The 27,209-nt window shown below is 43.1% G+C and overlaps 1 protein-coding gene across 2 annotated transcripts; it reads right to left on the bottom strand.

Annotated features, from left to right (window-relative positions):
• Positions 1-283: 283 nt before the first annotated feature.
• Positions 284-26,709, bottom strand: rbm33a (RNA binding motif protein 33a). Of its 2 annotated transcripts, none has more exons than XM_086191220.1 (19): positions 26,505-26,709; positions 23,249-23,327; positions 22,579-22,627; positions 22,104-22,177; positions 21,702-22,020; positions 17,059-17,214; positions 16,563-16,731; positions 16,258-16,457; positions 13,794-14,115; positions 12,412-12,473; positions 9,410-9,539; positions 8,636-8,997; positions 7,776-8,042; positions 7,368-7,673; positions 6,190-6,954; positions 4,351-4,527; positions 3,466-3,648; positions 3,021-3,109; positions 284-2,892 (listed from the first exon to the last, which is right to left on the bottom strand). In XM_086191220.1, exons 1-19 carry the CDS (start codon positions 26,521-26,523, stop codon positions 2,844-2,846), a joined length of 3,777 nt encoding a protein of 1,258 aa, XP_086047346.1. In that variant the 5' UTR covers positions 26,524-26,709; the 3' UTR covers positions 284-2,843. The 2 variants fall into 2 exon arrangements, with proteins under 2 accessions (XP_086047346.1, XP_086047345.1); XM_086191219.1 differs by having other exon boundaries at positions 8,624-8,997.
• Positions 26,710-27,209: the final 500 nt, after the last annotated feature.

Raw genomic sequence — 27,209 nt, forward strand, 5'->3', positions numbered from 1 at the left:
ACAGTATCGCTATGACGACTGGCATTGTCAGTACTTGTTCAAATCCACAGGATTTAGCACTAAATATCGAATGTGACACACAACATTGAAGACAGCAGATACACGTGGTTAGAGAACAAACGGCTCTACATCTGTTCAACTTAAAATAAAAAAGGAATCAAACACAAAGAAGTCAGCTTAGAACAACAACATACAAAAAAAGACTGGGAACCACACAAGCTCCTGGTTGACATGGACCTTTACGCTGCTACTCATGGCGCTTCACAGTTTAAAAGCTTGTCTGGCAAGAATCCTGCTGCTAAAATTTGATGGATTATGACTTTTCTTTCTTTTCTTTTCTTTTTTTTTTTTTTAAAAAGGTATTGAAACGAAATAACCACCAAGTTTAAATTTACACAGGCGAGCAATCAGAAGCCAATCAGTGAGTATAAAATCCAGTGAAGTAAGAACCTGTGATGTCATTCGGATGCACAGCCAGGAATTAATTTATGACATTAAATATAAATCTTTCTTAGGAAGTTGTTGAAACCCTCCGAATTATGTTGATGTGATATTTAATTGTCACCCAGAGAGAGAGACAGAGACCCTGGTAAAAACCTGTGTCGATCCTGCGCTATAAGGAGCTGTACATTGGTATGACATCACCGTGAAATATTTCGGGTAAAAATGTTGAAATTAAACAAATAAATTCAATGCCACCAAAAAAAAGAAAAAAAGAAAAAAAATAAGGAACTGGAACTCCATTTAGAATTATATGAGGTAGTACTTCCTGCCAAATAATCAATAGTGTCAGTAAACATTCACGTGATAGTTACCCACAGGATACCAACGAGTGTATAACGTATGTACTGCAAGCGTATGAAGTACAAACGAATCAAGTGTGGCTCAGATAATAAGGGCACTTCTCTGTTAAACACACCAGACACGTGGACATCAAACACAAGCACACGCCTTTGGGCTAAAGTTGAACCGGCTTCACATACCTGCTTGTTCACGGTATATTGGCCATGTTTTTATTTTCTTTTTTCCCCCCCTTAAACTCGGTTGCTGTTGTTGTTGTTTTTTTTTGTATTGTAAACAGAAATGTGGTCCAGTTGCTTGTCTTGTCATATTAGACACAAAATACTTGTAAAATGATTTGTCTGGACACTCATCAGCATATTCTTACATTAAAAAAAAGGTGTTTTCTTAACAGGGTACAACATGAGGAAGGGACAAATAAATGAAAACAGGGTTACTAGTGAGAGAAAGTTGATGATGACTACACTGATAATGGTTGCCCCCTCCCCCTTTATATCAATAATTACACGCCAAATTCCCTCGTGACATTTGCAGATAGGCAACACAAATAAATGATGCTGTTGACAATTTATAAACCAAAATGTTGAGTGATAAACTCCAAATGTTAGTCATGCCTCTCTGGCTGTATTCAGTTTTTACATTGCGCTGAATTCCTCCATTTACTCTCAGGGAAAAGGCAAATACAATTGATAGGAGTTCGCTCAAGCGCCTCACTTTCCACGGAGTTTGTCAAATGTGACCTTTTGCGACCTCGAGAGCCATAACGTTAACTGAAAACATCGTGATTGCAATGAGGGCGGGTTCGATACCAGGGGAAAGCAAAGTTTTCTGTTTCCGACTGAATAAGTAGCTCAGCGTGACAGAAAGTAGTTCCACGTGCTATTGCGGGTACGCGACGCTGCTGAGTGATAAAATGCCAAATTAGCGACTGATATTTGCATGGAGCGATTTGTCAAACGAGGACGCCGGATATACGCTTAGGTAAAACTTTCCAGCAATTTGTCTCTCTGATAAGCCAACATAGACAAATTTTATATTCCCACCAATATACATTAAACTTGTAATTATAAAAACTCTCTCTCAAAAAAAAACCCAAAACAAAATGAGGAAACCCCTAAAAAACAAAACAAAAAATGTACACGACCTCAAAGCACACTCGCCACAGACTTAAAATCCGCGACTACTCCACAATTTGATATACAACTAAAATACACACAAAGTTTTTGAGGCGTATTCCCAAAAATATGCAATCAAAGTATTTGTTAAAAGACCTAACTAAAAATAGACCGTCTATTCCAAGTGAACTAACAGATTCTGAACAATCTTACTGAGGGGCAACAATGAAAGTGACGACCAAATGTACACAACTGTCTTTAATAACATTTACCAAAAACTCTTGGAAAACCAGGAAAGCCCTGCTGCCTCCTACGCCACTATGACTGAAGTCCCTGCTGTCATCCTGTACGCCCAGGCTGCCTCTGTGCTTTTATGCATGCTCTCCACTAGGAGGTGCCATTTACTCACAAACAGCTTGGAGATTTTCTACCTGAAAGTGTTGTTGGGTCAGAAAACCGAAAGCTCCACTAGTGATGAAATGCTGCCATCTAGAGTTCGCCTCAACCGTTCCCTGCATACCAACCAAACACTCAGATGATTTTAGAAGACGTGTCGTCTGAATTATCAAGTGGTTGTTGTACGTGTGGAGGGGAGCAACCATTACCACGATACGTTCTACTTAGTGTCCATGTATAATGCATAAAAACATTCTTCACAAGCTACATTAATGTAGATTTATGTTGTCCAACGTCTCTCCGGTGCGTTTTTTACCACAGCGTGGAAGTCAAACATGCCCAGAGTTAACGTCATCGTGTTCATTGTTCCCAGTCGACAAAGCTTCTGTGCTGAAATGATGACGTGACTGACCCCCACAAAAGGTTGAGGAACTATATTCCTACTGCAGGTCGGAGCTGTGCATGAGAGGCGGGGCCTCATCAGGAGATAGTGGCGTCTTGTAATGGGACTCCCTTGTTTAATTGTGCTCCTCATCCGTCGATCAGCGACACATCAATGTGGGACAAATCAATCATGTGCCTGTGAGGTAATTTTAATGGAAGAAGTTTCAATCTCTGGCTGGGGTTGTTCAGATACAAACCAAACATTACCATCATCATGGTGGCATGTTAATGGAATGTCAAAGATTCAATAGGTGTGTTGATTACCTGTGGAAGCTCAGTTGGAAATTAGCGGCGTGTTGGGCAGTTGAAAAGGTGGCCACTGCCTTCCTCTGCTGGGGCATCATTTTGAACATCTGCAATACGCAGAAACAGACGTGGAAAATTCAGTTTTAATTACATGCTCCTTTCACCTTCCAAGAGCAAGTGAGGGAGGTGAAGAGAAACCGATTCATTCATTTGATTTATCTAGCGGTCACTACGACAGGGGGCGCTGCAAGATCACATTTTTCATTACTGCCACACGTGTGGGTGCAAAAAAATACTTATCTTTAGCTTGTTGGTAAAAAATTATACATTAAACGTACAAAAAGGACATGAAGGGAACACACGGGAGAGCTTAAAACCTTGACTTCTGAGGGGCTGACTTGGTTGCTTTACTAATTACTCATAAGCCACTAAATCAGCAGAAATCGTAAGAATCTTTACCCACCTCTATTGGGCCGATGGATCTGAGAAGATTCTGGAGCTGAACAGCAGTCGTGGAAGAAGAGAGGCCTTCTATGGACACAGTGCGTCCACTCTCGGTACCCCTTTGGCTCTGTCTGGTGGACATCGGACGTCCTCGACCCATCTGACCACCCCCTCTACCTCGGCCCCGGCCCGACACGACAACCTATACCAGCGCCAGAAAAATTCCCCCACAAGGAGAAATAATTAGACTGAAACTTCTCCTCCTCAAGCAGCTTGATATTTTAATCCAGCTGTGTGTGGAGGAGCGCTACTCCTCCTCCCCGGCACAGAGGAAAACCTTTTGAAAATAAAAAAAAGATGTCTTTCCTGTTGCACCTCTCAGAGATGCCAAGCTTTCACGTGATTGACTTATCATATTTCTACATAAAACATTAAAGTCAGAACATGATGCATGTGCCACGGCACATCTTCATAGGAGTTTGTGAGTGAGCGTTCAGCAGAGGAGGAGTGTGTGTGTGTGTGTGCTGGGGGTGGGGAAACATAAAGGGAGAGGAGCCATGCAAGCGTTATGGTGGCTGCCTCACTCTGTCAGCATCAGTGAGTATGGTAACTGTGACAGCAGCCTGGTGGTGACAGGCATGCAGAGAGGCCAGGGGACCTTGTGTAGCCCCCCGTGTAACACTGCTTTCAGCTTGTCAATACTCCTGCACCTGGCACACTGTCCTGTCTTATTGCCGCTACCGCTCGATTGGCATATCTACTGAATGCCAAAGTAGCGCCGGTGGCACGGGACAACTTTACGTTTCAGCTTCTTTTATTTCTATTCTAGTCTGCTCTATTAATAGAGAGACATTGAGGTTTTTGAGGTTCACAGCAGAGAAGTAAACGCTGGTGTCGGACATACCCTGTTCTGCTGTGGGTTGCCCATGCCTCCTCGGTTAGCCTGTGGTGTTCCCCCTGGTCCTTGTTGCTGCTGTCCTGTCATGGTAACCTTCCTTTGGACGCCTTGCTTGAGCTGGGCTGCAGACCAGGTATCTTGTTGCTGCACGGGCCCGCTCGTGGGTTCAGGCCCCTTTCCAGCCTGGATGGGGGAACGATTGAGGACAATTTAGCAACTCAAAAAGCATCCAGCCTTTATCTCTGTTTGCAGGTATCACAAACTGCTGAGCATTTGGACTAAGTTTATGGACAACGATGCAAGAGGGGGGGGGGGGGGGGGAGACAAGAAAAAGCACTGGATCCCTATCAGAGAGGCTGAGTAGAATAAAGATCACCCCAACAAGGTGATGGTCTCATTATCAAATAAAGTCACAGCTCAACTCTGTTGACATGTGGGGAGGAATTGAAGGTCGTCTCTTCTCCGACTCGGCGGAGAGATGTGACAGATCAATACTGGCAAAGAAAAGAGGCGATATCTCTGACCTGTCCCCAGTTGAGAGTAAATGGATTAATCCCTCCTATAGAAATCACAGCTCACGATTGCACCCATCAAATGCTAAGCTGCATTACACTGGAACGACGGCAGCTGGATGTGTACCCCCATCCCCCTTACACACACACACACACACACACACACACACACACACACACACACCCCTCCTTGCTGGCTTTTGTGTCTTGCGCTGCTTTGTATTATCCCTGATGAAAATATAGTTTCCCTCTTATCTGTTTGCCTAAGCCATACAAATCCAAATCCTCAAAAGTGGCAACTTTCTTACACAGGTATTATGTTGCCCCCCCCCCCCCCCTTCTAGCAGGAAAGATTAATTACAAGGGTCTTGGATTGGCATTCTTTTGTTGCCTCACACCTGAGGGATGGCTTGATGGAAAAAAGCAACTGAGGGATGACAGAAAGAGAGAGAGAGAGCACAAGCAGGAAAAAAGAGAACGGAGGAGATAACATTGTCAAGCTCTTGTTGATGACAGCAGAACAATGTGGCAGCGAGAGCATCTAGGGAATCTTATTTTCACCACCGTTATAGGCCTTCACCGTTTCTTTCTGCTTCCATCTCTTTCTCCAACCCCCCCCCCCAAAAGATGCGGTACATCAGATAGCTCTGCGCAGGTTTCCATTAACGCACTGACACCCACTTATCTTCATCTGCAGCCAGCCTGCGATTTCAGCGCTACGGCTTGATCCTCTGGGATGGAGTCAGAAAGCGGCTTATTCCAAATACAATTGCATCACACCAACACGTCTCACCAGTGAAAAGTATGAATGTTTAACATGCATGCCTTTGTGTTATTTCAATAAAGATTAATGTGTAATTAAGGCCACAGCAGTCACTTATCAAGAGCGTAGGAATTGGCTGACAGTGGCAAGTCTGGACTTTATTGGGGATACCGTCATTCTTCAGGAATCTGCCCTTAGAAGAGGATGTCAACCTTTAAGAGCAGTGATGAGGTGTCCCTAACTTTACAGATAAATGTCACACTGCTCTATTTAATGCTTTCAGCCTTTGTGTTATACGGGTAAAAAGAATGTAAAGACATTGTGGCTTAAATACCAGTTCCCCAAGCTCAAGCAAGGAACTCTTAACAGATCAATTTTGCCAAAATGACACCATCATGACATCATCTTGTCATTCCCATAGGTTAGACATCTTTTAGATTACAAAAAGTGGCATTTAAAACTATTCCCCATCATTTCCCTTGCGGGTAAAAATCAGTTGTAGAGGATCAAATAAATGTCGGACCAAACTATAAAAGAAGGGGTCAGAAAGAAGTGAAATCACATGCTCACCCCTCCTGAAAGTTTGACGACTCTGACTTTTTGCGGCACCTGCTGGCCTTCGTTGGAAGCACTCCTTCCCCGCTGCATCACAGTTCTTTTAGCACCAGGTTTCGGTCCCGGTGTCTGGGTCGGGGTCTGACCCGGCCGCACTGAGGGAGTTACTGGTATGTTCCTTTGGGGGGCCTGAAGAGACTGGATCTGAGAGCCAGGTTTGTCTATGCTGTTCCTTCTCATTTGTTGCTGCTGCTGCTGCTGCTGCTGCTGCTGCTGATTTTGTTGGGGCGGCTTCCACTGCTGGCCCGGAACAGGCCCGGGAGACTGTTGCTGCTGGTTATTACCTTTCACCATTTGCAGGCGTGCTTTGACATTGGGACGTGGTGTTAGGATCTGAGCAGCACTGTTAGGAGGGATGGGATTGCCTTGATTAGGATTCCTCAATGATTGATTTAACGATTGCTGTGTTCTCTGAGGAAATTGTCTCTGTGGTTGTGGCTGGAGTGGTTGCTGCTGCCTTTGCTCTTGTTGTGGTGGTGGTTGTTGCGGTACAGGGTGGGGTGTTTGCTGGTTTTGTTGTACAGATTGGATCTGTGGAGGAGCTGGGCCTTGGGTTGGAGCGTTTGAGTGTGCGCTGATCCTTTCTAGCAGTTCCTTCTTCCTCACGCCGGCCTGCATCTGCCGTCTCATCTCCTTCCTCTTCAGGATCTCCTCTCTCAGACGCTTCTGCTCCTCGATCTTCAGACGATACTGCCTCGTCTCCTCGTCCTCGTCAGGGTCCTACGGCACAAAACACACAAATCGCTAATATTACCGCCTGTCTCCACTGACTGGACGGGAAGCCTTGTGCTTTCTATTTGAATCAAATTACGTGGCCGAACACTCAAATGTAATCAGAGTCACAAACCCAAGAGAATAATGCAACAGTATTGATCTGTTTCCTTCCAACTGAATGAGGCTGCTGTCATTAACTAGCTTAGGATTGGGATTTTAATAAACAGGAGTCCCTATCGGCACACTAATCAGCTTGCAAGAGCTTACAATTTCTGGATCATCAAATGTAGCAGGAAAAATGCTCACAGTTTCTAGTACACTTTCAGACCCATTCTCCAAATATATCTGCTATAATTCCTGCATCATTTGGATATCTTCTCATTCCTTTGTCTTTTTTCCAAGAGTGTTAAAAGGCTGACCTGTGGTGCTGTGTTGGCTGGTGTGCTTGGGATTTCCTTGCGAACCACTGTCCTGCCCACTCCCCCAGGCTGTGAGGCAGTCTTGGCAACAACTTGGCCTCTTCCTCTGCCACTGCCAGCTACTGGTTGAGTGTTCTGCACAGGACGCACCCCCTGTGTTGCCTTGGCAACAGGCCTGACGTTAGTGGCAGGGGAGGCGGTGGGGCGGGAACTGTTCATGTTTGTGTTGCCAGGTGCTACTGGGAGCTCCCGTAGGTTGCTGTTGCGCTGAGGAAGGATCTGCATTTGCTTGGAAACAGGTGTGTTCTGGAGACAGGGTCAAACATGAACATTTAAGGCTTTATATTAACATATTCCAAAATCTATCCATTTTCTCTCCACAGACAATCTAATTTATTGAGCTCTTACCATCCTTTGCCTGTTGGACATGCTGCGCTGTTGGTGGTTTTGAGGGCGGGGAGTCGCCTGCCTGGGGCTACCGTGCCCCTGCTGTTGATGGAAGGGATTCTGCCCGTGGTGCATCATGGGGCGAGGTTCACCAAGATTTAGCTGTTGCTGCTGAGGATGATGGGGCAACTCTTGCCTATGATGGTGCTGCTGCTGGTGCATGGGTTGATGGGGTGGTAAGGGGTCTTGATGAGGAAGCTGGGAGATGGGTGGGCCGTGCATCAAGCCCTGACACAAATACAAAAAAAAATTATGATCAGGACATGGCGAGGGAAGCAGTAAAAACAGATGCTGCATACAAACACATTTTTATCTGTTAGAAAATCCTGCAACAGCATTTGTTTTCTGAATGGTTTTCTTTACAGTGGGTCAAATGCAAACAGCATACATAAGATAAGTTTGAATGAGTGTCCATGTGCTCATACAGAGTAGTACTACAATAGGGATTTGACCACTAGAGGGAGCTCTTGTCTATGTCTCCAAACAAAACACAGAGATGCCAATTTCCTACAGGCTTCATTGGCAGCGAATATGATTACTGGTCTTGTTTATTCATGTGTATAGTACTCTCATACAGCAATTGCTCATGCCCCAACATTTTAATAATCAAAGGCCAAGCCAATGAAATTCATAAATCCAGAGCAGAAAAAGCGTGTCAAATTATCACCAGACTGCTTAGTAAGAACTGTAATGTAGACTGCAATAATACAGCTCAACATTATTATGAACATGTCAAATTAAGCAAGCAAAGTAAACACGACTGTGTGGCTGATGGATATAAACACGGACTACTTATAAAAATCACTTACTCTTAGTCGTACCTGCATCCCAAATGGTACTTGTGGTGGGGGGAAAAGGCCCCCCTGCTGGCCAAAAGGCTGACGAGGGCTCAAGAAGGGCCTGGGTTGGTTAGGGGGGCCGCTCTGTTGATTCAAGCCGACTATCCCCTGGTGACCTTGGTGGTGAGGGGGGTTGGGTCTAGGTGGTTCTCTTGGAAACAATCCTAGCGGGCCCTGGCTCGGCTGGCTGAAAGCTGGTCCTGGTGGGCCAAAACCCATGTGGCCCTGGCCGGGAAGCTGCTGCTGCTGCTGGTGGTGGAGGTTGTTGCTGCTGTTCATCAGAGGGCCGGGGCCCTGGTGATCAAACATGTGCTGCCCTGGAAATCGTGTTGAGTCTGCGTGGTCTGCGTCCACATGAAAAGTCCAAATAACACAGAGATGTCAGGTTTTTCACCTTGTGAGCCAATCCTGATACATCAGTAAATCCCTCTCCAGATGTACAGCAGAGCACAGGGGAAATGAAAAGAGACAACTCTATTAAGGTGAAAGGGTAAACAACCGAGCTGGCCGTATTTAATCCTGTATTAATATTAGGAATGACACATAAATAATATATATGTTTAATGCAGGTTTCCCACAGCTCATTCAGATGTATGTATATATACAAACATGCATTTAACATGAGTGCTGCTAATAGAGCAGCTCCAGAAAGCTAGCAGCATACCCTGTAGGTATACTGCCAGAGGTGATGTCAAATAATGTTAAATATGCTAACATGCTATTGTAACCTTTGTCAAGGCTGGGTAGGGAACTCACCTCCCATAAAGAGTGGCTCTCTGTCCATGGGGCCTTGATGAGGTGGGTTCCTAAAGGGTTCGATGTGATGAGGGGGCCGCTGGGGCTGACCAAAACTACCTGGCATGTGCGGATGGAAGTCTCCGGGTCCCTGGAGAACACAAGAACTCATGAATTCTGGGCCATACAGGGAACTTAATATCAAACAAATTAAACTAATGAAACTGGGAATTAGTTGTGGAGTTTTGCAGTCTGTGCATTTGTGTGTGTGTGTGTGTGTGTGTGTGTGTGTGTGTGCGCGTGTGTGTGTGGGGGGGGTTCTAATTGAAGAGCTACAATCATTTAACAGACACAGAATCTTCGCTTGTAAACATCAATATGCATGACAATATTAAAGAAACCCTTCAGCGTGAATGTGTGAGCGAACCTGCATTAATGCTGGGGCTTTGTTGGTAAACCTTCTAAAAGCCTGTCAAGTATTTCAGGAGGGGATCAGTGACCTCATCATTGTTTCAAACACTTAGTATGATCAACAGATTTCCACTCATTGCATGCGCGCTACTCCCATCCATCTTCCAAGGAAAACTAGATAACAACCCTTTAATCCCTCCTTGGAATTCAAATATCCCTCATAACGGTCTCCATTATTCTTTTAAACATCCAACTCTGTTGAAAAATTAACCTGCTATTCAACACGTGGCACTTCCACAAATAGGGCTGCTTGCCTCCTCCAAGCCTATTGTAAATTACTTAAGATGCTATCAAGGCTTAATCCATCTTTATTCCACTGCTGTGTGGCGGTATTTAGAGCAGAGGTGTTAGAAAGCTAGAAGGCCAGAGTCCCAAAAACTTGCTTAACAGAAAGTTAATCAAAGGGGCTTACAGAGACAGCGGATCACAATGTAGGCACTATCATACTGTTCCAAAAGGTCAGACAGGCAGGTTTTCACAATGAGGACCCCGGCGTCCATATAATACCTCTCAAATAGCACAGCTCATCCTCTCCCTTCTAATCCTTGATAAACAGGCTACGGGCTGGGCTGTTCAATATGCAACTGATGCTGAGCCCTCGCCAGTGAAGGGATAACCAAGACTAATATAATAGCGAGAGGTCAAATGTCAACATATTTAATAAAGAATGGAAATTCTACTTTAAGGAGATGTTTTGTTTCTGTTCATAAAGACTTGTCATTTCATCATATTCACAGCTTGGTTGACAGGAGATAACAGTTAAGGAGCTTTGATTAACTGAAGTGTTGTCAGAGAAGCGGTTTGTTTTAAAGAGAGGCAAATTCAAAAAAGATAAATTCAACTTGTACAGCTCGTACTAACCACAGGAAAGGGTAAATGATTGATCAATACAAACTTGAACGGCAGGAGTGTTGTTCAATGTGCAAATCATTTGATGTATGCAAAAACGGCTCATTCCAGCCTTTCAGATCTGTTGTGGTTTTGTAATCTTCTGTAACGGCTCGAGGCGGGATATTGGATCGGGTGTGACAGAATTCCGTTTTGTGTTTATTCACTGATGTGAGATCAGCACAATGGTGAAGATCCATATTCCATCCCCTGGTTCGTGCTGGATCATGACCCTGATGTAATGTGACATCATTCAAACCGGAACAATATGGATGGGTGCATCACTAGTAGTAGCTAAATGAATATATTTGAGGGTTTGGCAGCTGCCTGACCAAAACTGTATCCATCAGTCTATCCATAGTTTAAACAGAATATCCCACCTATGATCGGTTCTGAGATTCCTATTTTTTAACCAGTCTCCAATAGCAAAAAATTCTGTTAAATAAAAGCAGCCCCCCCCCCCCCACACACACACACACACACACACTATTCTAACAATTACATCTGATGGGATGATAATGTATGATAATCATGAGTAATCAGATGCCCACTGGTAAATGGGATGTTGCCGGCTGGTGGTGTGTCACCTGCATTTCAAATGGTGTCCTTGGCAACAGCGAGCTAAATGTGATTGACAGCTGTGGAATCCAAAACTATGCTGTTCATCAACCCAGTTGTCTGCATACCCACCTAACCTCACTCTACTGTCTGATAAGAGGCAAAACAGCTCCCTGCTGCCACGCTATCAATACCACGCACAATCACAGACCACAGGTAACAGCCAAAATAATGAGACAGGGAGTAAATAAAAATACTGTATTCCTGCACCAGGATGGGGGTCTTGTGTCAAAGTCTGGATCATTTGGCAGCGGGGTTGTGAATCCACATGAATGCAATTGGATGTAGCCATTTTCCAACAACTCATTTGCATAAATCCATATAAAATGCATTTTCCAGAAAGATGTCAGTCAGTAGCAGAGCCACCTGACGCCTGGGCATCATTAACTAAAGGACGGACTGGCTTAAGGGCACTTTGGCTGACTTGCTGGTGAGCCCCTTCCCTCCATACAATAATTACTTTAAAGGCATTTCTGTCAGCTCTAGGATGGGTTCTTTGAGAGTGAAATAAAGGACCTTTTCTTACAGGAAATCACTGATTTGGATCCCTTTTCTCTGACGTGAAATTCAACTTTGGAATATGAGGTACAAAAAGGGCAAGAGGACCCCCACTCCCCCCACAATCCCATGAAACTACCACCATGTTTCATTAACTCAAATACTGTTCGAAAAAAGGTCTCTGTGCCTCTGGGACACTAACTTGTGGAAAGTGAATTTTAACTGGCAGTATATCCTGGTTTCACAATTCCATTATGTGCCGCGCTGGCTAGTCTGAGCCCCAGCCCATCCATGAAGAGTTGCTAACTAAGTCCCGTCACCGTAGCTCTGACCTCCAAAAGTCTGCTGCCTAAAGCCCCTATCACGCATTTCCAGTTGTGCAGGCAGACTCGTATCAGTGTTTACAGATTTGCTTTAACAGTATTTGGCCAGGGCAGGCAGTCTAATTGCCATAATGATATTGCTTTCACACAAAAAAGGGCGCTAACCATGTGTAGAGGGAGTGAAAGTGAGGTAAAATGGGAGGGAGAGGAGCAGCTGCTACTCACAGGGAACCTCTGAGGACCCACAGCAGGTCTGGGCTGGCTCTGAGCAGGAGGCATCAAGGGCACTGCAATGAGAGGGGAAGAGCGCGCAAAAGAAAGGGTGCGTGTGTGTGTGTATGTGAGAGAGAGAGAGAGAGAGAGAGAGAGAGAGAGAGAGAGAGGGAAGGGGGGATGGGGAGGAAAAAAAATGAAAATGAGGGCCAGTAGGCAGAGAGAAGGTGGTGATAGCAGAGAAGGAGCGGACCATTAGACACCTCAATTCTAAATGCTTTTACACAGGCAAACAAGTTAAATTTGATCTCAGAGTTGGTCCTCACATTTCCACACAGCTTGGCACTGACCAGGGAGTGACATACATGAAGACGAATCATTAAATTCTACTGAGAAGAATGAAGACGTCTGCTTTTTGACCACATTTGCCTTAAAATTGATGGCTATATCGCTTGAACATATGAGGTAATATTCTATGCCAGCTTTTACAAATGGGAAACTGCTTTTTCTTGAATAAACATGTAAATACATAAACATTCTGACCCGTAAAGAAAACAAAACATACACACACATGTGAAAAAACATTCATAACCAGAGGCAATTCCTGATCCCGCAGACCATGTCTTCCTCTCAGGAATGAACCCCCCCACATACACACACGCGTGCACACAGTGACGCACACATACACTGACATGCTTTGCAGACAAAATTTCAATCTTGGCCTGGACAGACAGGCCAGATAAACCCATCCTGGGGAATGAAATGGTGATGTTCGCCAGACAAAAAGGAGGAGGATAAACCCATTACTGGCTGAGAGAGCTATTCACTTGTCATTCAAGCAAACAACAAAATGACATTCTAATTCAGACACCTTTTAGGACAGTGTTAAGGACAACTGCCAGCCCCCCCAAAAAACAAAAAAAAACAACCATCAACATGGACCACATCCTATTGCTGGTTGAAGAACAGCTGCATGATTTTGGATGAATAAAATGCTCTCTTTTGTCTTGAACATGTGAGATTGACACCCGAAGCACCTTTATACTGATGAAAAGAGCAAAGTAAGGCATCATATAACCAACTGCTCGACTGAAATGGTCAAAGCATATTTAATTCCACTCCTTTTTCATTATCCTCTTAATTATCACATGGACATACAGCACCAATTTAAGCTAACAATCATTAGCGCACTGCTTTTAAGTGCTTGGACACAATTTTGAATCCTAAAAATTCAGATGGAGGCAGCTGGTGGGTTTAATTAGGAGAGCTGGGTTTTATACGTGGCAGAATTGTTGTCATGTTGTCACGAGTGCGGCACGATGGTGAACCAGAAGCAGTGGAAGCAAGGGGAATCTCACGATCTCATAAGAGGCACTTGAGTTGGATTAACTAACCTTGTACAGAGGAAGATGTGGGGCCTCGGAAATGGGGGTTAATGTGGATGTTTTTGGGTTGTGGTGGCTGCTGCTGATGCTGCTGGGGGAAGTTGGGTGGTGGCGAGCTCATCATCCGTGGTGGCGGCTCCATCTGGGGCCGCATCGGTGGTGAGCGGTGAGTCATGTGCGGGGGAATGAGGGGCTGGAGGGGCTGCTGGGGTAGCGGGCGGCCGTGCTCTTGGAAAGGAGGAGGCCCTCTCGGCCGGGAAGGGTGGTGCTGCTGGGGCTCCAGTTGTTGGTGATGAGACAGATGAGGAAGAGGCATCCGGGAGGATTGAGGCTAATTGGTGAGAGACGGGGAGGGAAAACCAAAACAACCTGTCAAAACACATTTCTACCAGAGAACATGCAGGCATCATTGCTCGCAGCCTTGTGTTGACAAACCAACTAACAGGAAAAAAATAGATAACTAATCGAAAATTTCCTAATGGATTTCTTACATTAAACCACATTTCAGTTTTTATATACATTTTGATTATTTTGTTGACAAGCTTGAGTCAAAGGTTTGGAGGGATTTTTATCTTAAAAATACTGCCCGAAGCTAAAAGACAAAAGTTGTGTTTTTACAAATAAAATATAAGAGCTTTATTTTTATGATTCACTATTTCACAGCCAACTTTCTAACCTTAACTGCTACTTAGAGCAATGCGCCCACGGACATCAGCGCCAGTCGTATAAGACTTGATCTGAGGTTTTGGATATATGTCAACAAACAAAAATAAGTCATAAAGCACAAGCGTTAACAACAAAAAAAAAGATTCTGATTGCGACTTGATTTGTAATACAAGAGAAGTTTTTACATCACTGTTCTAGTTTTCACTGAAAAACCCATTGCAATGATACTGGTGTAGTTTTTGTGGAGACCTGTATTGAATAGAGAAGATTTCTAACATCTGCAGCAGACGCAAAATAATCGTATTATATCAGGAATTACACACAGGTGTGTTAGACACCTGCGTGTAATTCCTGATATAATGTTCACTGGCTGGTCTAATCCTGAAGAACACTTATGTTGTGGCTGCAAGTGTGTGACGACCCTACTCCCTGCTTAATTAACAGGAGTGAATACAGGCGCAGCGGTCGGTATTTCCTAAAACTCCGCCACATTTTTGTTTTAGTTTGCTCTTTTATCATATATGTATGGAACTTGCATGGAGAGGAGAGAGGTGCCGGGGTTGGACTGGGTGCATCTCTAGCTTGACCAAAATGTTGCGGAGCGAGGGTTGCAAAGGATAGAAGTATATGTTCGAGTAACTCTCTCACTGGCTCAGTAACAGGTGATCCGAAGCGGTTGTGTCAATCTTTGCAGACAACACCTCCATCGCAACACCCCTGCTCAGGGGACCAAAGAGTACCTTTACCCATCGGGCTGTGAGAGTCTTTAATTCAACATTCAAATACAAAGAAACCTTTTTTTTTTTTTTTAATTCAAGTTACACATTTAAAATGAGTGTGTGATGTCAGTGAAAGGATTACATGCTTGGAGTGGAATCTAATAGTCCACAAGAATCTAAATCCTCCGCAAAGAATGCATTTAATTTAGTGTAATACTCTGTAAATGGACTACTGCCAAGTGATTTGCTGTAATCTGTATTTGCGCACTGATAAGAGGAGAGTAAGAGTGTTCCGACTTTGCGTGTGCAGATGACATCTACTTTGGAAAGTTTGGATCGTGGAGAGCGAACACAACTGTGCGCAGCTTCATCAGGCCTTATGCAACTATCACAAATCCTGGAAGGTAGATTCAAGACATTTCAAATCCTCTTTGCCTGCATGCTTCTGTAAATAACTCTTGCACACGGCATGCAAAGTTACTAGCCATTTTGTTGCTGACCAACAGCAAAGATTTGTCAATCCAAAATGTTAACGAAGTAGGTTATAGCTTTCCTAGAACGGCCGCACATCAAATAAGCAACATATGAGAAAAGAAAATGGCGACTAAATAACATTTTTGGCTTTATTTTCAGTTACCGCCATGAGCCCTCCGACCATGAAGTCTGTCTCTCTTCACTATCAACTTTCTCGGAAGCAGAAACCAGAGCCGGCCAAATCCTCTTCAAGGACATGTGTTGTCTTCCCTGAATGTAAATCTTGAGCTTAATAAGGGCTCAAAGTTTTCAATTAGAGTTGGGCCTGTAAAATCATGTTCAAAAGAGGACTGGAAGTGTAAGTTGGGTCATTCTGCACGTTCTCTCTGCTCTGATTTCCAGAGTCTTCATCAAAAAAAGGACAATTGTGGTTGATGCACAAACACATTTGCAATGAAATTACTTTGTTTAAGGCCTTAGGCTTGATGGATACATCTGATTGTTAACATTGAGAGAACTTACGGTAGGGAAGCTTTCACACCAGGACACAACCTCCCTCGTTACACAAGAGCTACTTGCCTAACAATGGTGTATGGCTGTGCACAATGGTTTACCTGCATGCGGATGTGTCCCATTAGCGGGAGCCTCTGGTCATTCATTCTTCCTCTGCTTCCTCGAAAATCAGGCCTTCCAAACCCAGAGAAGCTTCCTCTTCCTCGTCCTCCTCGCCCCCGGCCTCCATAACGGTTCTGCCTCTTTTGCCGCTCTTGTTCCTCAAACTCCATCAGATCTTGTTTGGCCTTCTCTGATAGCTCTGAAACCAAGAGCAAGAGAAAAAAAAAAGAACAAAAAGCATGATGAGATTGAACATTCGAATAAACTTGAGAGGTCTAAAAAGAAAATCCTTGGGGGTGCAAACCTAGTGTCTCTGGGATGTTCCTCCTTTTATTGCCTGCATCAGCCAACCGCACAACGACGCCATCTTTTCTCTCCGATTTGAACCGCATCCGACCGGACTCTTCATCTTCCTCATCCTCTTCATCTGACTCTTCTTTTGTTTCCTCATTGGGTGCAGCATCATTCTCAATCTGAGGACATCCATTTTTTAATATTACTTTATTCATAGCAATTCAATCTCACACAATTTTTTTTAAAAACTTCGTGAGACTGCAACATGAAATTTCCTAAAAGGCTGCCGTCAAGCTACCATAGAAAAAGAATCAATCTTTAAATCCTTGTATGTGCTTTACACAAATTCACTTTAAAGAATTTGACTCGATTGCCTTCACGGCACCATGATGGGAGGAAGAGGTTTTGAGCCTGCATGTAAAGTTTGAATGGTAGATTGTGAAATGAATAGCGTGTGTGTGCATGTGTGCGTGTGTATGTTGCGTGTGTGTAGTGCCTTCACATACCACATCTGTGTCAAAGACCTGAGAGCCCATGGCTGAGTCTTCGTCTTCTCCCTGCTGCTCCTCTGACCCCATACCCTCCACCTCCGGGGCCTCCTCCTGTTGGACTCCATGTTCATCCAGCGGCTCGTCATCATAAGAGATTTGGTATTCATCATCCTGGAAATATCACAGAAGTAATATGTTCTTTTGAAGTTGCAACGGCGCTCTGAATGGCGTAAGCGATGCCCGAGAATCTCCTGCCATCTTTTGAAAACAAAAACACTAGCTTCAACTCACCTCGAGCATAAAATCTAAATGTAGATTTGAAAACATTTTTATCTTATTTGGAAGGTTAAATGATATAAACAAGCATAACGATTACCTTTTCTTTTTTTTTCAATCTAAAATTGAGAATAACAGAAATTTGGACTTAATTATGAAAATAGGGGAAAAACACATTTTAAAAGAGCCAAGAGAAAAACATTAAAATGTTATAGAAAGGATTTTGGGGAGGCAGAGGCACCATGACCCCCCCCCCCCCCCCCCCACACACACACACACACCCTTTCCAATTGCAAATTACCATAACAGTGGGAGCAAGGCTTCATTACTATTCCTGACAGCATTTGAAATTCAATGAGATGTAAATGTTAGACATGATAAATACAGAAATGCAGGCACAGATAAAAACACTCCTCCGCGGTTCAATGATGGTGAAAATATCATTGACTGACTCTTTGCAAATCACTCCTTTATTGGCTGCACGGCGAGCCCGTGATTTCATGCCAAAAAAACATCACACAGACAAACATTGTGGGAGATGACAAATCAGTTTTTACTACTTAGAACTAGATTGTAGCTGAAATTGTGATGCAATCACGATTCAAACGTGTATAAATGCACGTCAGAAAGTCCCAGCAGCGGCAACCGAGCAGCTGCTACCAGTGTTTCCCCATTAATCACCGCAAAACAGTCTAATTCAATTAAAATGATGCCAAAATATAATACACTCCACACAACGAGAAAAGAACTTGCTTCCTATCCTCCACCACTGTATGCGAGCAAACAAAAACACACACACACACACACACACACACAAAACCTGGAACTTTCCTGGCTACATCTGAGACACCAAGACATTTAGTGGATACAACATTGTCCAGCCCATTGAACAAATGTTGTGACTGGACTTTATTAATTTATTTCAACTAAACAATTTAACTAGATTGTTAAAAACATAATGTTCACTTTACACATGACCTGCAATGGGAAGAGCAAAGGTACCGAGGGCCATAAATGACAGCAGAACTCAGTGGTGTCTATTTACTGTTTAGGTTAATCGTCAATAACTTGTGGAGTAGTGTCATCTGTTTTACTTATAATGATGAATCCATGTTTGAAGTAGTGGATAACTGCAGCAGCAACAGTCCAGCAAGCCCTCGGTGCGGTTTGTGTCACTGTTTACCAGTCGCTTCATTTTGATTTGTACATGAAGGAAAAGAAGACCTCCGTCCTAGCAAACAACTGCAAAATGCAGAGACTCACATACTGAGCTGAAATGAATAAATCAACATGGTTGCTACTGTGCTTTGCTGTACTCTTCTCTGTATTTGCTCAGCACAGGCAGACCTAATGAGCCATCTGTGTGCGTGTTCTTGTGCTTGCTACATTGTGAGGAAAAGAATAGGACATTTTTGCAATGTGAGGACATTTTGGCTGGTCATTACATCTTCAAGGGCTGTTACAAGGTGAAGACTTGGTTAAGGGGTCAGGTTTGGGTTATGGCTTGGTTTAGAGTCAGTGTTAGGGTCAGGCATTCAGCTGTGATGGTTAAGGTCAGGGTAAGGGGCTAGGGAATTCATAATGGCAATAAAGGTCCTCTTAAGAATGTAAGTACAAAGATGTGTGTGTGTGTGTGTGTGTCTGTGCTACCCACTCTATAGATAAACAACATTTAACCACTTTTGTTTCCCTGTGGAACCAAAAAAATTGCAGTTCACATGCATATTGACAGGTTACTGTTTGGTTTTGCATCCCACATTCATTGTTGTTACTCCTCAACTTCGGCTCACTGCACAGCAGCTCAAACCAGAAAAAAAATACAAACCAAGGCGAGGGGCTTGCTGATCTGTTGCGCCTGTAGAATCCACCAGTTCACACACATCACACTTCCATCATCATCATCAGTCCTCCCTGACAAACAACCACATGAGCAGCAAATTGCTGTGAAAAGTAATGCCTGCATCGAAATACAAACCTGAATAACTGGGAACTACTGAGGTTAGCATCTTGAAAGGTGGATAATGTTAATAATTAGGGATGCACGATATTTATCGGACCGATAAAATATCGGGCAATTTGGGGGGAAATTGTGTCATTTTTTATTGATCCGATGGGTACATTTTTCCGATATAAAGATCTGATACACTAATGAAATTACGGGTAACGTTTGCAGGCGGAGTTGCCGCCCATCCAGGACGTGCTGGTCACGTCATCTATCGCGCCTTACTCGCAGGACCCAAGCCTGTCCCCATCACTGCCTGACTGATAATAACATGTCTTCAACAGCGTGGTCGTTTTTCTCAGTGGCAGAAGATGACAACAGAATTGCTATTTGCAAAACCTGTTCAGCGAGGATTCCGAGAGGAGGAAAGAAGACGTCAAGTTTTAACACAACGAATCTGAAAAGTCATCATCGCAGTGAAACGGTATTGAAAGAATACGAGGCAGCCGCTAGCGGTGCTAAAGCCAAAACAACAACACCACAGAGGGTCGATGTCCCCATTCAGCAGGCGTTTGAAAACTGCAAAAGCTTTTCAAGAGACAGCAAACAGGCTAAAGCCATTAATGACAAAGTGATCAAATTTTTAGTACTCGTTTTCCTAAGTTATTAGCATACTTGGAGCCACGTTACACTCTCCCAAGCCGCCGCTTCTTCTCAGATGTGTCCCTCCCTGCACTCTTATGATATTGTCGCCACATACATCCACAACCTGATTGACAAGAACGGACTGCACGTGAGTTTTACCACAGACATTTGGACGTCAGATGTTAGTCCAGTCAGCATGATAAGCCTAATGGCTCAGTGGTTAGATCAAGACTTTAACATGCAAAAAGCAATGCTACATGCACAGGAGTTCCCTGGGTCTCATACAGCGACAATGATATGCCAAGCTTTTGAAACAATGCTCGCACAGTGGAGAATTACAAAAGACCAAGTACACGATGACATGAAAAAATAAACATTTGAAGAGCCAAAACTTTTGTTTTTGGTTCTAGATAGGCCAGAGAAACAAAAATATCAGTTTTCAACCGCTGCATCCTGCACAAACTGCAGATTATATGGAGATTATAATAAATATAAAAATAAGAATTTATCGGTTATCGGTATCAGCCATGAGAAGAAGGACATTATCAGTTATCGGTTGAAATTTTTCATATTGTGCATCACTATTAATATACATTCTTAAAACGGTGATGCAGACTTCCTAGTTGAGTAGTTAAGGGTTTGCTTAGAGAAGGAAGCACAATGACTAACTGGACGAGATAAACTGTGAGTGACCTGAAGCTATGGAGCTGTGTACGCTCTTCCGTTATTTGCCACAAAGTTGCTTACTTAATTAAAATATTTGCAGTAGAGTTGGCAGCAATTCAATCATTCTATCTGCATAAGAACCCTCTAACAAATATTCACAGCTAAATAAGGTCAGACTATAGGTCACACAATGGTGTTTGGTGTTGCGCTCCATTAGCCTGCCAAACACAAGCACATATTAATGCAGAAAAGGAAAACACACTCTCGCCAAACAAGATGGATGGACGGGAAGCCCCGGGTGAACCACAGCAGCTTAATCCTTTAAACTGTTCAATATAGTAGTGAATGAAAAGCACAGCCTGCCAAATGTCAAGGCCAGCTAGTTAAGTGACCTTGTAAACTGTTATTACACATAGTAAGAATACACATCCATATCTGCAGACAATTGTTTGGAAAAAAGAAGGAAGGCTAATATATCTCTGATAGGTGCCAAACACGTCACACCTTGGTAAATAGACCATAACGGACATTTGCACATGGATCACTGCTTATCTTTGATCCTCTTAGCCTGGACTAAAGGCAGAAAGGAAACAAATAAAAGAGGAACTCACCATCAATCATTAGAAAACTGTATAGGGTGTCCTCAGGAAGGTCAATAATCTTTTCACCTGCATGAGACTTTATCAGATCCAGTCTAAAGCACGAGATAAAAGCCCCCCACATTAACCTCTACCGATTGGCAGCACATCTCCCCTACACAAAGCAGCTCCTAACTCCCCCAAAGATACAGGCCCCAAGGTCACAATGGCACTTGGATTTGGAGGCGACAGCAGAGCATTACCTCACGCCAAACAAGCTGTCAATGCAAACTTTGTCAGCAAGATGGAGAAATTAACTGGCAGACACGATAATGAATCTGATCCTCTCCTTCCCCACAACGCCTACCTACATCTCCTTCTCCTGAATAGATTTCCAGTCCTCACTGTCTCCTTCCAGAGACAAGAAAACTGACATTATCTCTGGGATACAAAAGATGCAGACAGCTAGGGGAGTGTGGTGTGTGCATCAACAGGCTTTTTTTTTTTTTTTTTTTTTTTAAACACACGTGAGTAAATAGATCACAACTCACTTGAAATTCACCATCTATGGGCTCATTAATTTGGATGTCTAGCACTTCATCCTGGTAGCCATCGTCACCCTCGCCTCCATCTCCAGAATAATCCATCTGCTCCTCAGGCATTCCCGTGTTGTCGTCCTGGCTGTATTCCTCTGTGTACTCCTCGCCCCCATCTTGTTGGTACCCCTCCTCCCCCTCCCCATCCCCTTCCTCACATCCCTCTGGGCCCAGGTTCACAACGTCATCTGTGTAGTCTGCATCCTGCAAGTTGTCCTGCTGGTCATAGGATGCGCCCAAGCTGTACGTGGCATTGAGGCTCACATCCTGAGCACTGGGGGGACAAAAGCAGTGTGGTGAGAATGTCAGCTTTACGATTACAACGTGCTCATTTTTGGTCCTGAGGAATCAGCTCACCTCATATTATGCTCTTCATCATCACTTTGCAGAAGGTCATCATTCAGCTCTTCATCTGACACTTCAGAGGGATTCTGAAACAATTCATATATGTATAAAAATTTGGCTCGATTAAAAAAAAAGTATTCTACTCTCTCAGTTGTGTGTGTATGTGTGTTGTGTGTGTAAGGTGTGGGGGCAGGGGACAACCTCCAACCCCAAAGGATGCTTAATTCCCATGTGGTGAAGGCAATCTGGGCAGGTCAGCACAGTTCTTTTTTGTCCACCTTACTTCCTCTTAGTTCACATCAACAGTTCCCCCTGTGGAGGAGCCACCTGCTACCACAGCACACTTCTAGTCCCCGAATGTTACACCTACACTTCAGGCCAGTGCTTTAAATATTATTTAGCATTTTGTACTCTTAGGCCAGAAACTTTACAGACAGGCCAAGAATGGAATTACAGTAAACAACAAAGTCGGCTTGATTTATCTCACCTTTTTACCGGACAGCCAGTCGTCCTCTAACAATTCCTCTTCCAAATCGCTTTCAAGGAGAAAAACAGAAGGTTGGCAGAGTCAGACAATTCAGAAAGATTTCATGAAGGCAGTTCGGAAAGTTAACTGCTTTTATTTGGGGGGGGGGGGGGGACTACAGCATCAAAATTAATTTAGTTGAAAATATAAAAATTAATGCACACAAAAAATGGGATTATTTGTGATGAATGATAACATTTAAGTCTAGCTTCAGAGGCGGTAACTAGACAATACAAATGCAATATGACCAAAATCTTAGGATGGTTTACAATGACCACAGCATTCTTCCTCATTAGAATATCACTTGATTACTTTCTATCTTTTATTTGGAACCTCCAGACAAACAAAAACAAATGAATAACATCTCCCTCATCATGACTGGCTAGGATGCTTCCTCCTCCTCTACATTTACATCTGCACTCTCCGTATCCTCTAAAAAAAATAAAAATTCCTTGCACAGTTTATTATGTTCATATTTTTCAACAATGTCTAGACAAAACTTTCAGTGAGATCCTAACTTTACACTCGCATGATCAAAATGGGGGGTTATAGTGTACTGGAGCAGATTTTATGCTGACTTAATTTCAGTTGCCTCCCAGCAGAGACACAAGCTCACGCTAAGAGCATTTACCTCTCCAGATCATCATCTTCACCCCTCCTCCTGCGTGACCGCTCGGTACCTGGTTTGTCGTATTCATCAAAGTCATAACCTAGAACAGAAAAAGGTTTTCTCTAATCAACATTATCATGAGAAAAAAAAAAAGAAGAAAAAAAAAAGAGGCAGACATAAATCCTTTCTACTGGCTAGTAAATTTTAAACAGGTAATTCGCCTCATGCCAAACTGAGTGGACGGGCCAGAACAGGGTTATTCAACAGCTGAAGTTATAGACAGACTCTCTCCATTATTTGACTAATTGTTTATTACATGCGTGTGTTTGTGTTAAAGAGGCACTAAGCAGAGAAGTTTCCCTTTCATGTTCACTTTCATCTCAGTCGTCCAATTCTGTAAAGCAGATACAGCAATGCGGTGAATAATTGCACCATAAGAAATATTTTATCTTAATTATGTTGTTGCTTTGTCAAAATTGTGAAATAACTGGCCATCTGTGGCATGTAGAATGAAAACATGCACCAAACAGTGTAACTGTGAAAATGGTGCGGCATAAGTGCAAAAAGGAGCACAGTCACAGTGAAAAGATGGAAGACCAGATAAGAGAACTGCTAAGGCCGATGAGTATGCGCTGTTGTATCCTGCATCTGAGAGCTTTCATCTTTGATCAGTTTTAAGCCAATTTTAACAATATTCAAAATTATTAAAGAAAAAAACAAACAAACAAATCAGAGAGCACAAAGGATTCCCCTGCAAGGGCTCCTCATTTCTTCGAAAATTTGGTAAAAAAAGTTGCATCACATTTTCTATCATTTCAATCAGGTGTGTAGCTGTCTACTCTCTGTCAGGACTTGAAAATAAGAGTGCCCTGATGTTCCAGGCACAAAAAAATAACACTGGGGGCACAAAGATTTTGCGTCTGAGTTAGTTGGAGCAGCCACACTGACCACGTCCTTTGCACAAGACACAAACATCACCGCACAGCAAATCTAGTTTTTCAGGGTTAAGTGTATTTCTCTTAAGGCACTTAAAATGATGGAATCTCCACGGAAACAGCTGTTTATGCTGCAGGGCGGCCGGAATCAGACAGGCACATCACGATGGCCAGAACACATACAGGCAGTGCACATGCTTAAGAAGGCACAGTGTGCCGCTGACGTGCAGCACATGTTCAATTTTGGAAATGTGGGATAGCTCCACTGTTAAACAAAAAGGCAAGGAAGACTCCTTAAACAGATATTTTGGATCTATCAAAGAAAAGGTTGTGTAAGGTAATCATCCAGAGTACATCTGACACCTTCAGGATGTGGGTCAACACATCTTTTACGCTGGGACCAGTGGCACCCCTAACGTGCAGCATTCCACTGCTGAGGATGGGGTGCTGCAAGAAAACTTACTTCATTCACCCACCTCCGAAAACTGGACATCTGTTTATATTTAGTCTGTATATTTAATCTGTATATTACTTTGCAATCAAACAGTCCTTTCTCTACAGTTTTGAAGTATAGCCTTCCCTTGTAGTTCTATGCTCGTCGTGCACTGTCCTACTACGCAGCACCTCATATCAGCTGTCTGAATGCATGAGCGCTGCTGGGGATTGATGATGTGTATGATGCGTAGAAATACAAGGGAGTTCAATGGTTAGCAACTGCTGATAGAATGAAATGCATGACAGCTAAAGATAAGAGGCAAAAATGTTACTAGTATAACTGACATATAAACAGCCACAGATTTTTTTTTTTCTTAAAGGTAAATGTTTGTTTGGTGAATAAAATCCATTTTTCCGCAGAAACCCATCCTCATTGGTGGAATGCTGAGCAACCCCGACAAGCGGACGACGACCAGATAGGACAAGAAAATTTGTCATCTTTTGAACAACAAAGGCTTGTGCTCCAAACAGGTTGAGTTGTGCCTGTGTTTGCTTGTGTCCCACACTATTTCCAACACTACAGGACATCATGGAATGTGCAAATTCAATAACATCTGAAAATCTTCCATCACTTCATTCCAATAATATCCCTACTGATAGACAGGACCACAATAAATGCAACTGAAGGGAAAAAGGGACTTGTGGATAACATAACCGACCAGCTTCTGTTTCACAAAAATACCTTAACTGGGCTGGACAGGTAATAGTCATCAACTTAGAAATGCAGATGTTGATCAGTCACTGATGTATGAAGTCATAGAAAGTAGATGAAGGGAAATGATAATCTCAAATGTAAACCAGGTAATGGTGCCAAGGCTGAAAAGGCTGGGGGTATTCCACTTCAGGTCTTAAGGAATTTGCCAATTCTTTGTGTTTCATCACTTTAGGTTTTCCATCACTGACATTTCAAGGTAATGTTGCCGTTTAGCCTGCATTTACGATGTAAAGTAATCATGGACGTGATGAAACCTCTGCCCAAAATGTCCCATCTTTGGCAAGTCGATTACTATGACGACTTGACACATGCTCACTATCGCAATTTATAATATACGAATAACTGAACACATGTCCATTGCAACGCGAGCAATATTACATGAAAACTGCGTCATACACTAAACAATTATATAAATTCAGCAGTGAAAGTTCTGTGTTTCAACCACTGCAACACAACAAAAACCAAAACAGTGGAAGCAACTGGGCTCAAGTAGCTGTCAAAAACACCAGCAAACGGAAACCAGATAACTGTTTTTTCAACAGAGCCGCGGGCCTTCGTACACCCTGATTAGCTTCTAGCCGCTACGTTGTGGCTATTTTTATACCTATTTAAAAGCCCAAACACCCGACGTAGAGTAGCAAATATTCGTTTTGTAAAACCATTTAACCACATTCAAAAATTTGCTATCATTTAAATGTTTAAGTTGTCAAACCAGCTAACGTTAGCTAGGTCCCCGATGGCTAACGTGGCTAGCTAAGCTGCTAATGATCTTTTCAACCGTAAGTGCCAACAACCTCAAGCCAGAAATATGGGGAGAAAAATTTTAAAAAAGATAGACCGATCACAGTTTAACTAAGTTCTGTATTGGATAATATACGATTCAGGCATACTTTTCATGATACGATTGATTACCTATGCTATACTGTGTTTAAATTTGATGCTAACTGGGAGGCTAAGTGCACAGATAGCTTAAATTAATGTGTAATGCGAAAACGGCGACTATTTAAAAACAAAACAGATGATATCTGGCCTGTGGCCTAGCATCACCACGGCCGTGTTTAACTGCATGTTAGCTAACTTAGCTACACGGCTAACTTGGCATTGTCGAGGAGAGGCTGCTGACTTGGCTTACCTTGCGTGTTGGCCGACATGGTACAAAGACGCGTGCCGCTACGAATCCAACTAAATAACTGGAGACTGCATTTAATCCTTAGAATTCCGTAATTTAATCGGGTGAAAACATTGAGACTAGACAAGTAAGAGTTTGTGTGCGACAACGTTCCTCATTCACAGGCTGCAAAAAAAAAACATGGCAGACCTGTGTTTGTCAGCGATGATGCATTGTGGGTGGGAAACAGCAGCTCCCCTCAGGTCGGTTCGCTGGAACATAACGAGCTGGTAAACAGCCCGGCGGATTGTTCAAGGATGTACTGCTGTGAGACGTTCAGGTGATACACATACATGGTTGTTCATTTTAATAAGTGAGAAATATGGAAGCCTGAGAATATCCCGCTGTATGATGCCATTCGTAATGTTGGCGATTTCAAACAAGGAGGTGAATGTTGCCACATTATCATGGCCGATAAACTGCAGGCCTATTTTTCTTCTTTCTTTTAACGTATTTGGCACTAAATAAGTAGAAGCGCAACAAAATCGATAAGCATAGAGGAGCAGGAGAGGTCAGAGAGTAATTAAGGTGAAAGTAGATAAACAAACGAACAAAAAAAACCCAATTAATGGTGATGCTCAAAAACATGCAGTAACAGTACAGGCATAAACCAATTTATAATACATGAACACATCAACTACAATTGGGTGTTTGTTTTTGTTTATTGAA

This window comes from Aulostomus chinensis, chromosome 21 (assembly GCF_037954235.1).
Source record: "Aulostomus chinensis isolate RoL2024-O1b breed Wild chromosome 21, RoL_Achi_v1.0, whole genome shotgun sequence".
NCBI classification, from domain to species: Eukaryota; Metazoa; Chordata; class Actinopteri; order Syngnathiformes; family Aulostomidae; genus Aulostomus; species Aulostomus chinensis.

Coding starts and splice junctions, on each gene's coding strand:
- rbm33a (XM_086191219.1), bottom strand. Junction 16,458..16,562: donor GAACATCCCAGAGACACTAG/GTTTGCACCCCC, acceptor TCTTGGTTTCAG/AGCTATCAGAGAAGGCCAAA. Junction 8,998..9,409: donor AGAGCCACTCTTTATGGGAG/GTGAGTTCCCTA, acceptor ATGTGGACGCAG/ACCACGCAGACTCAACACGA.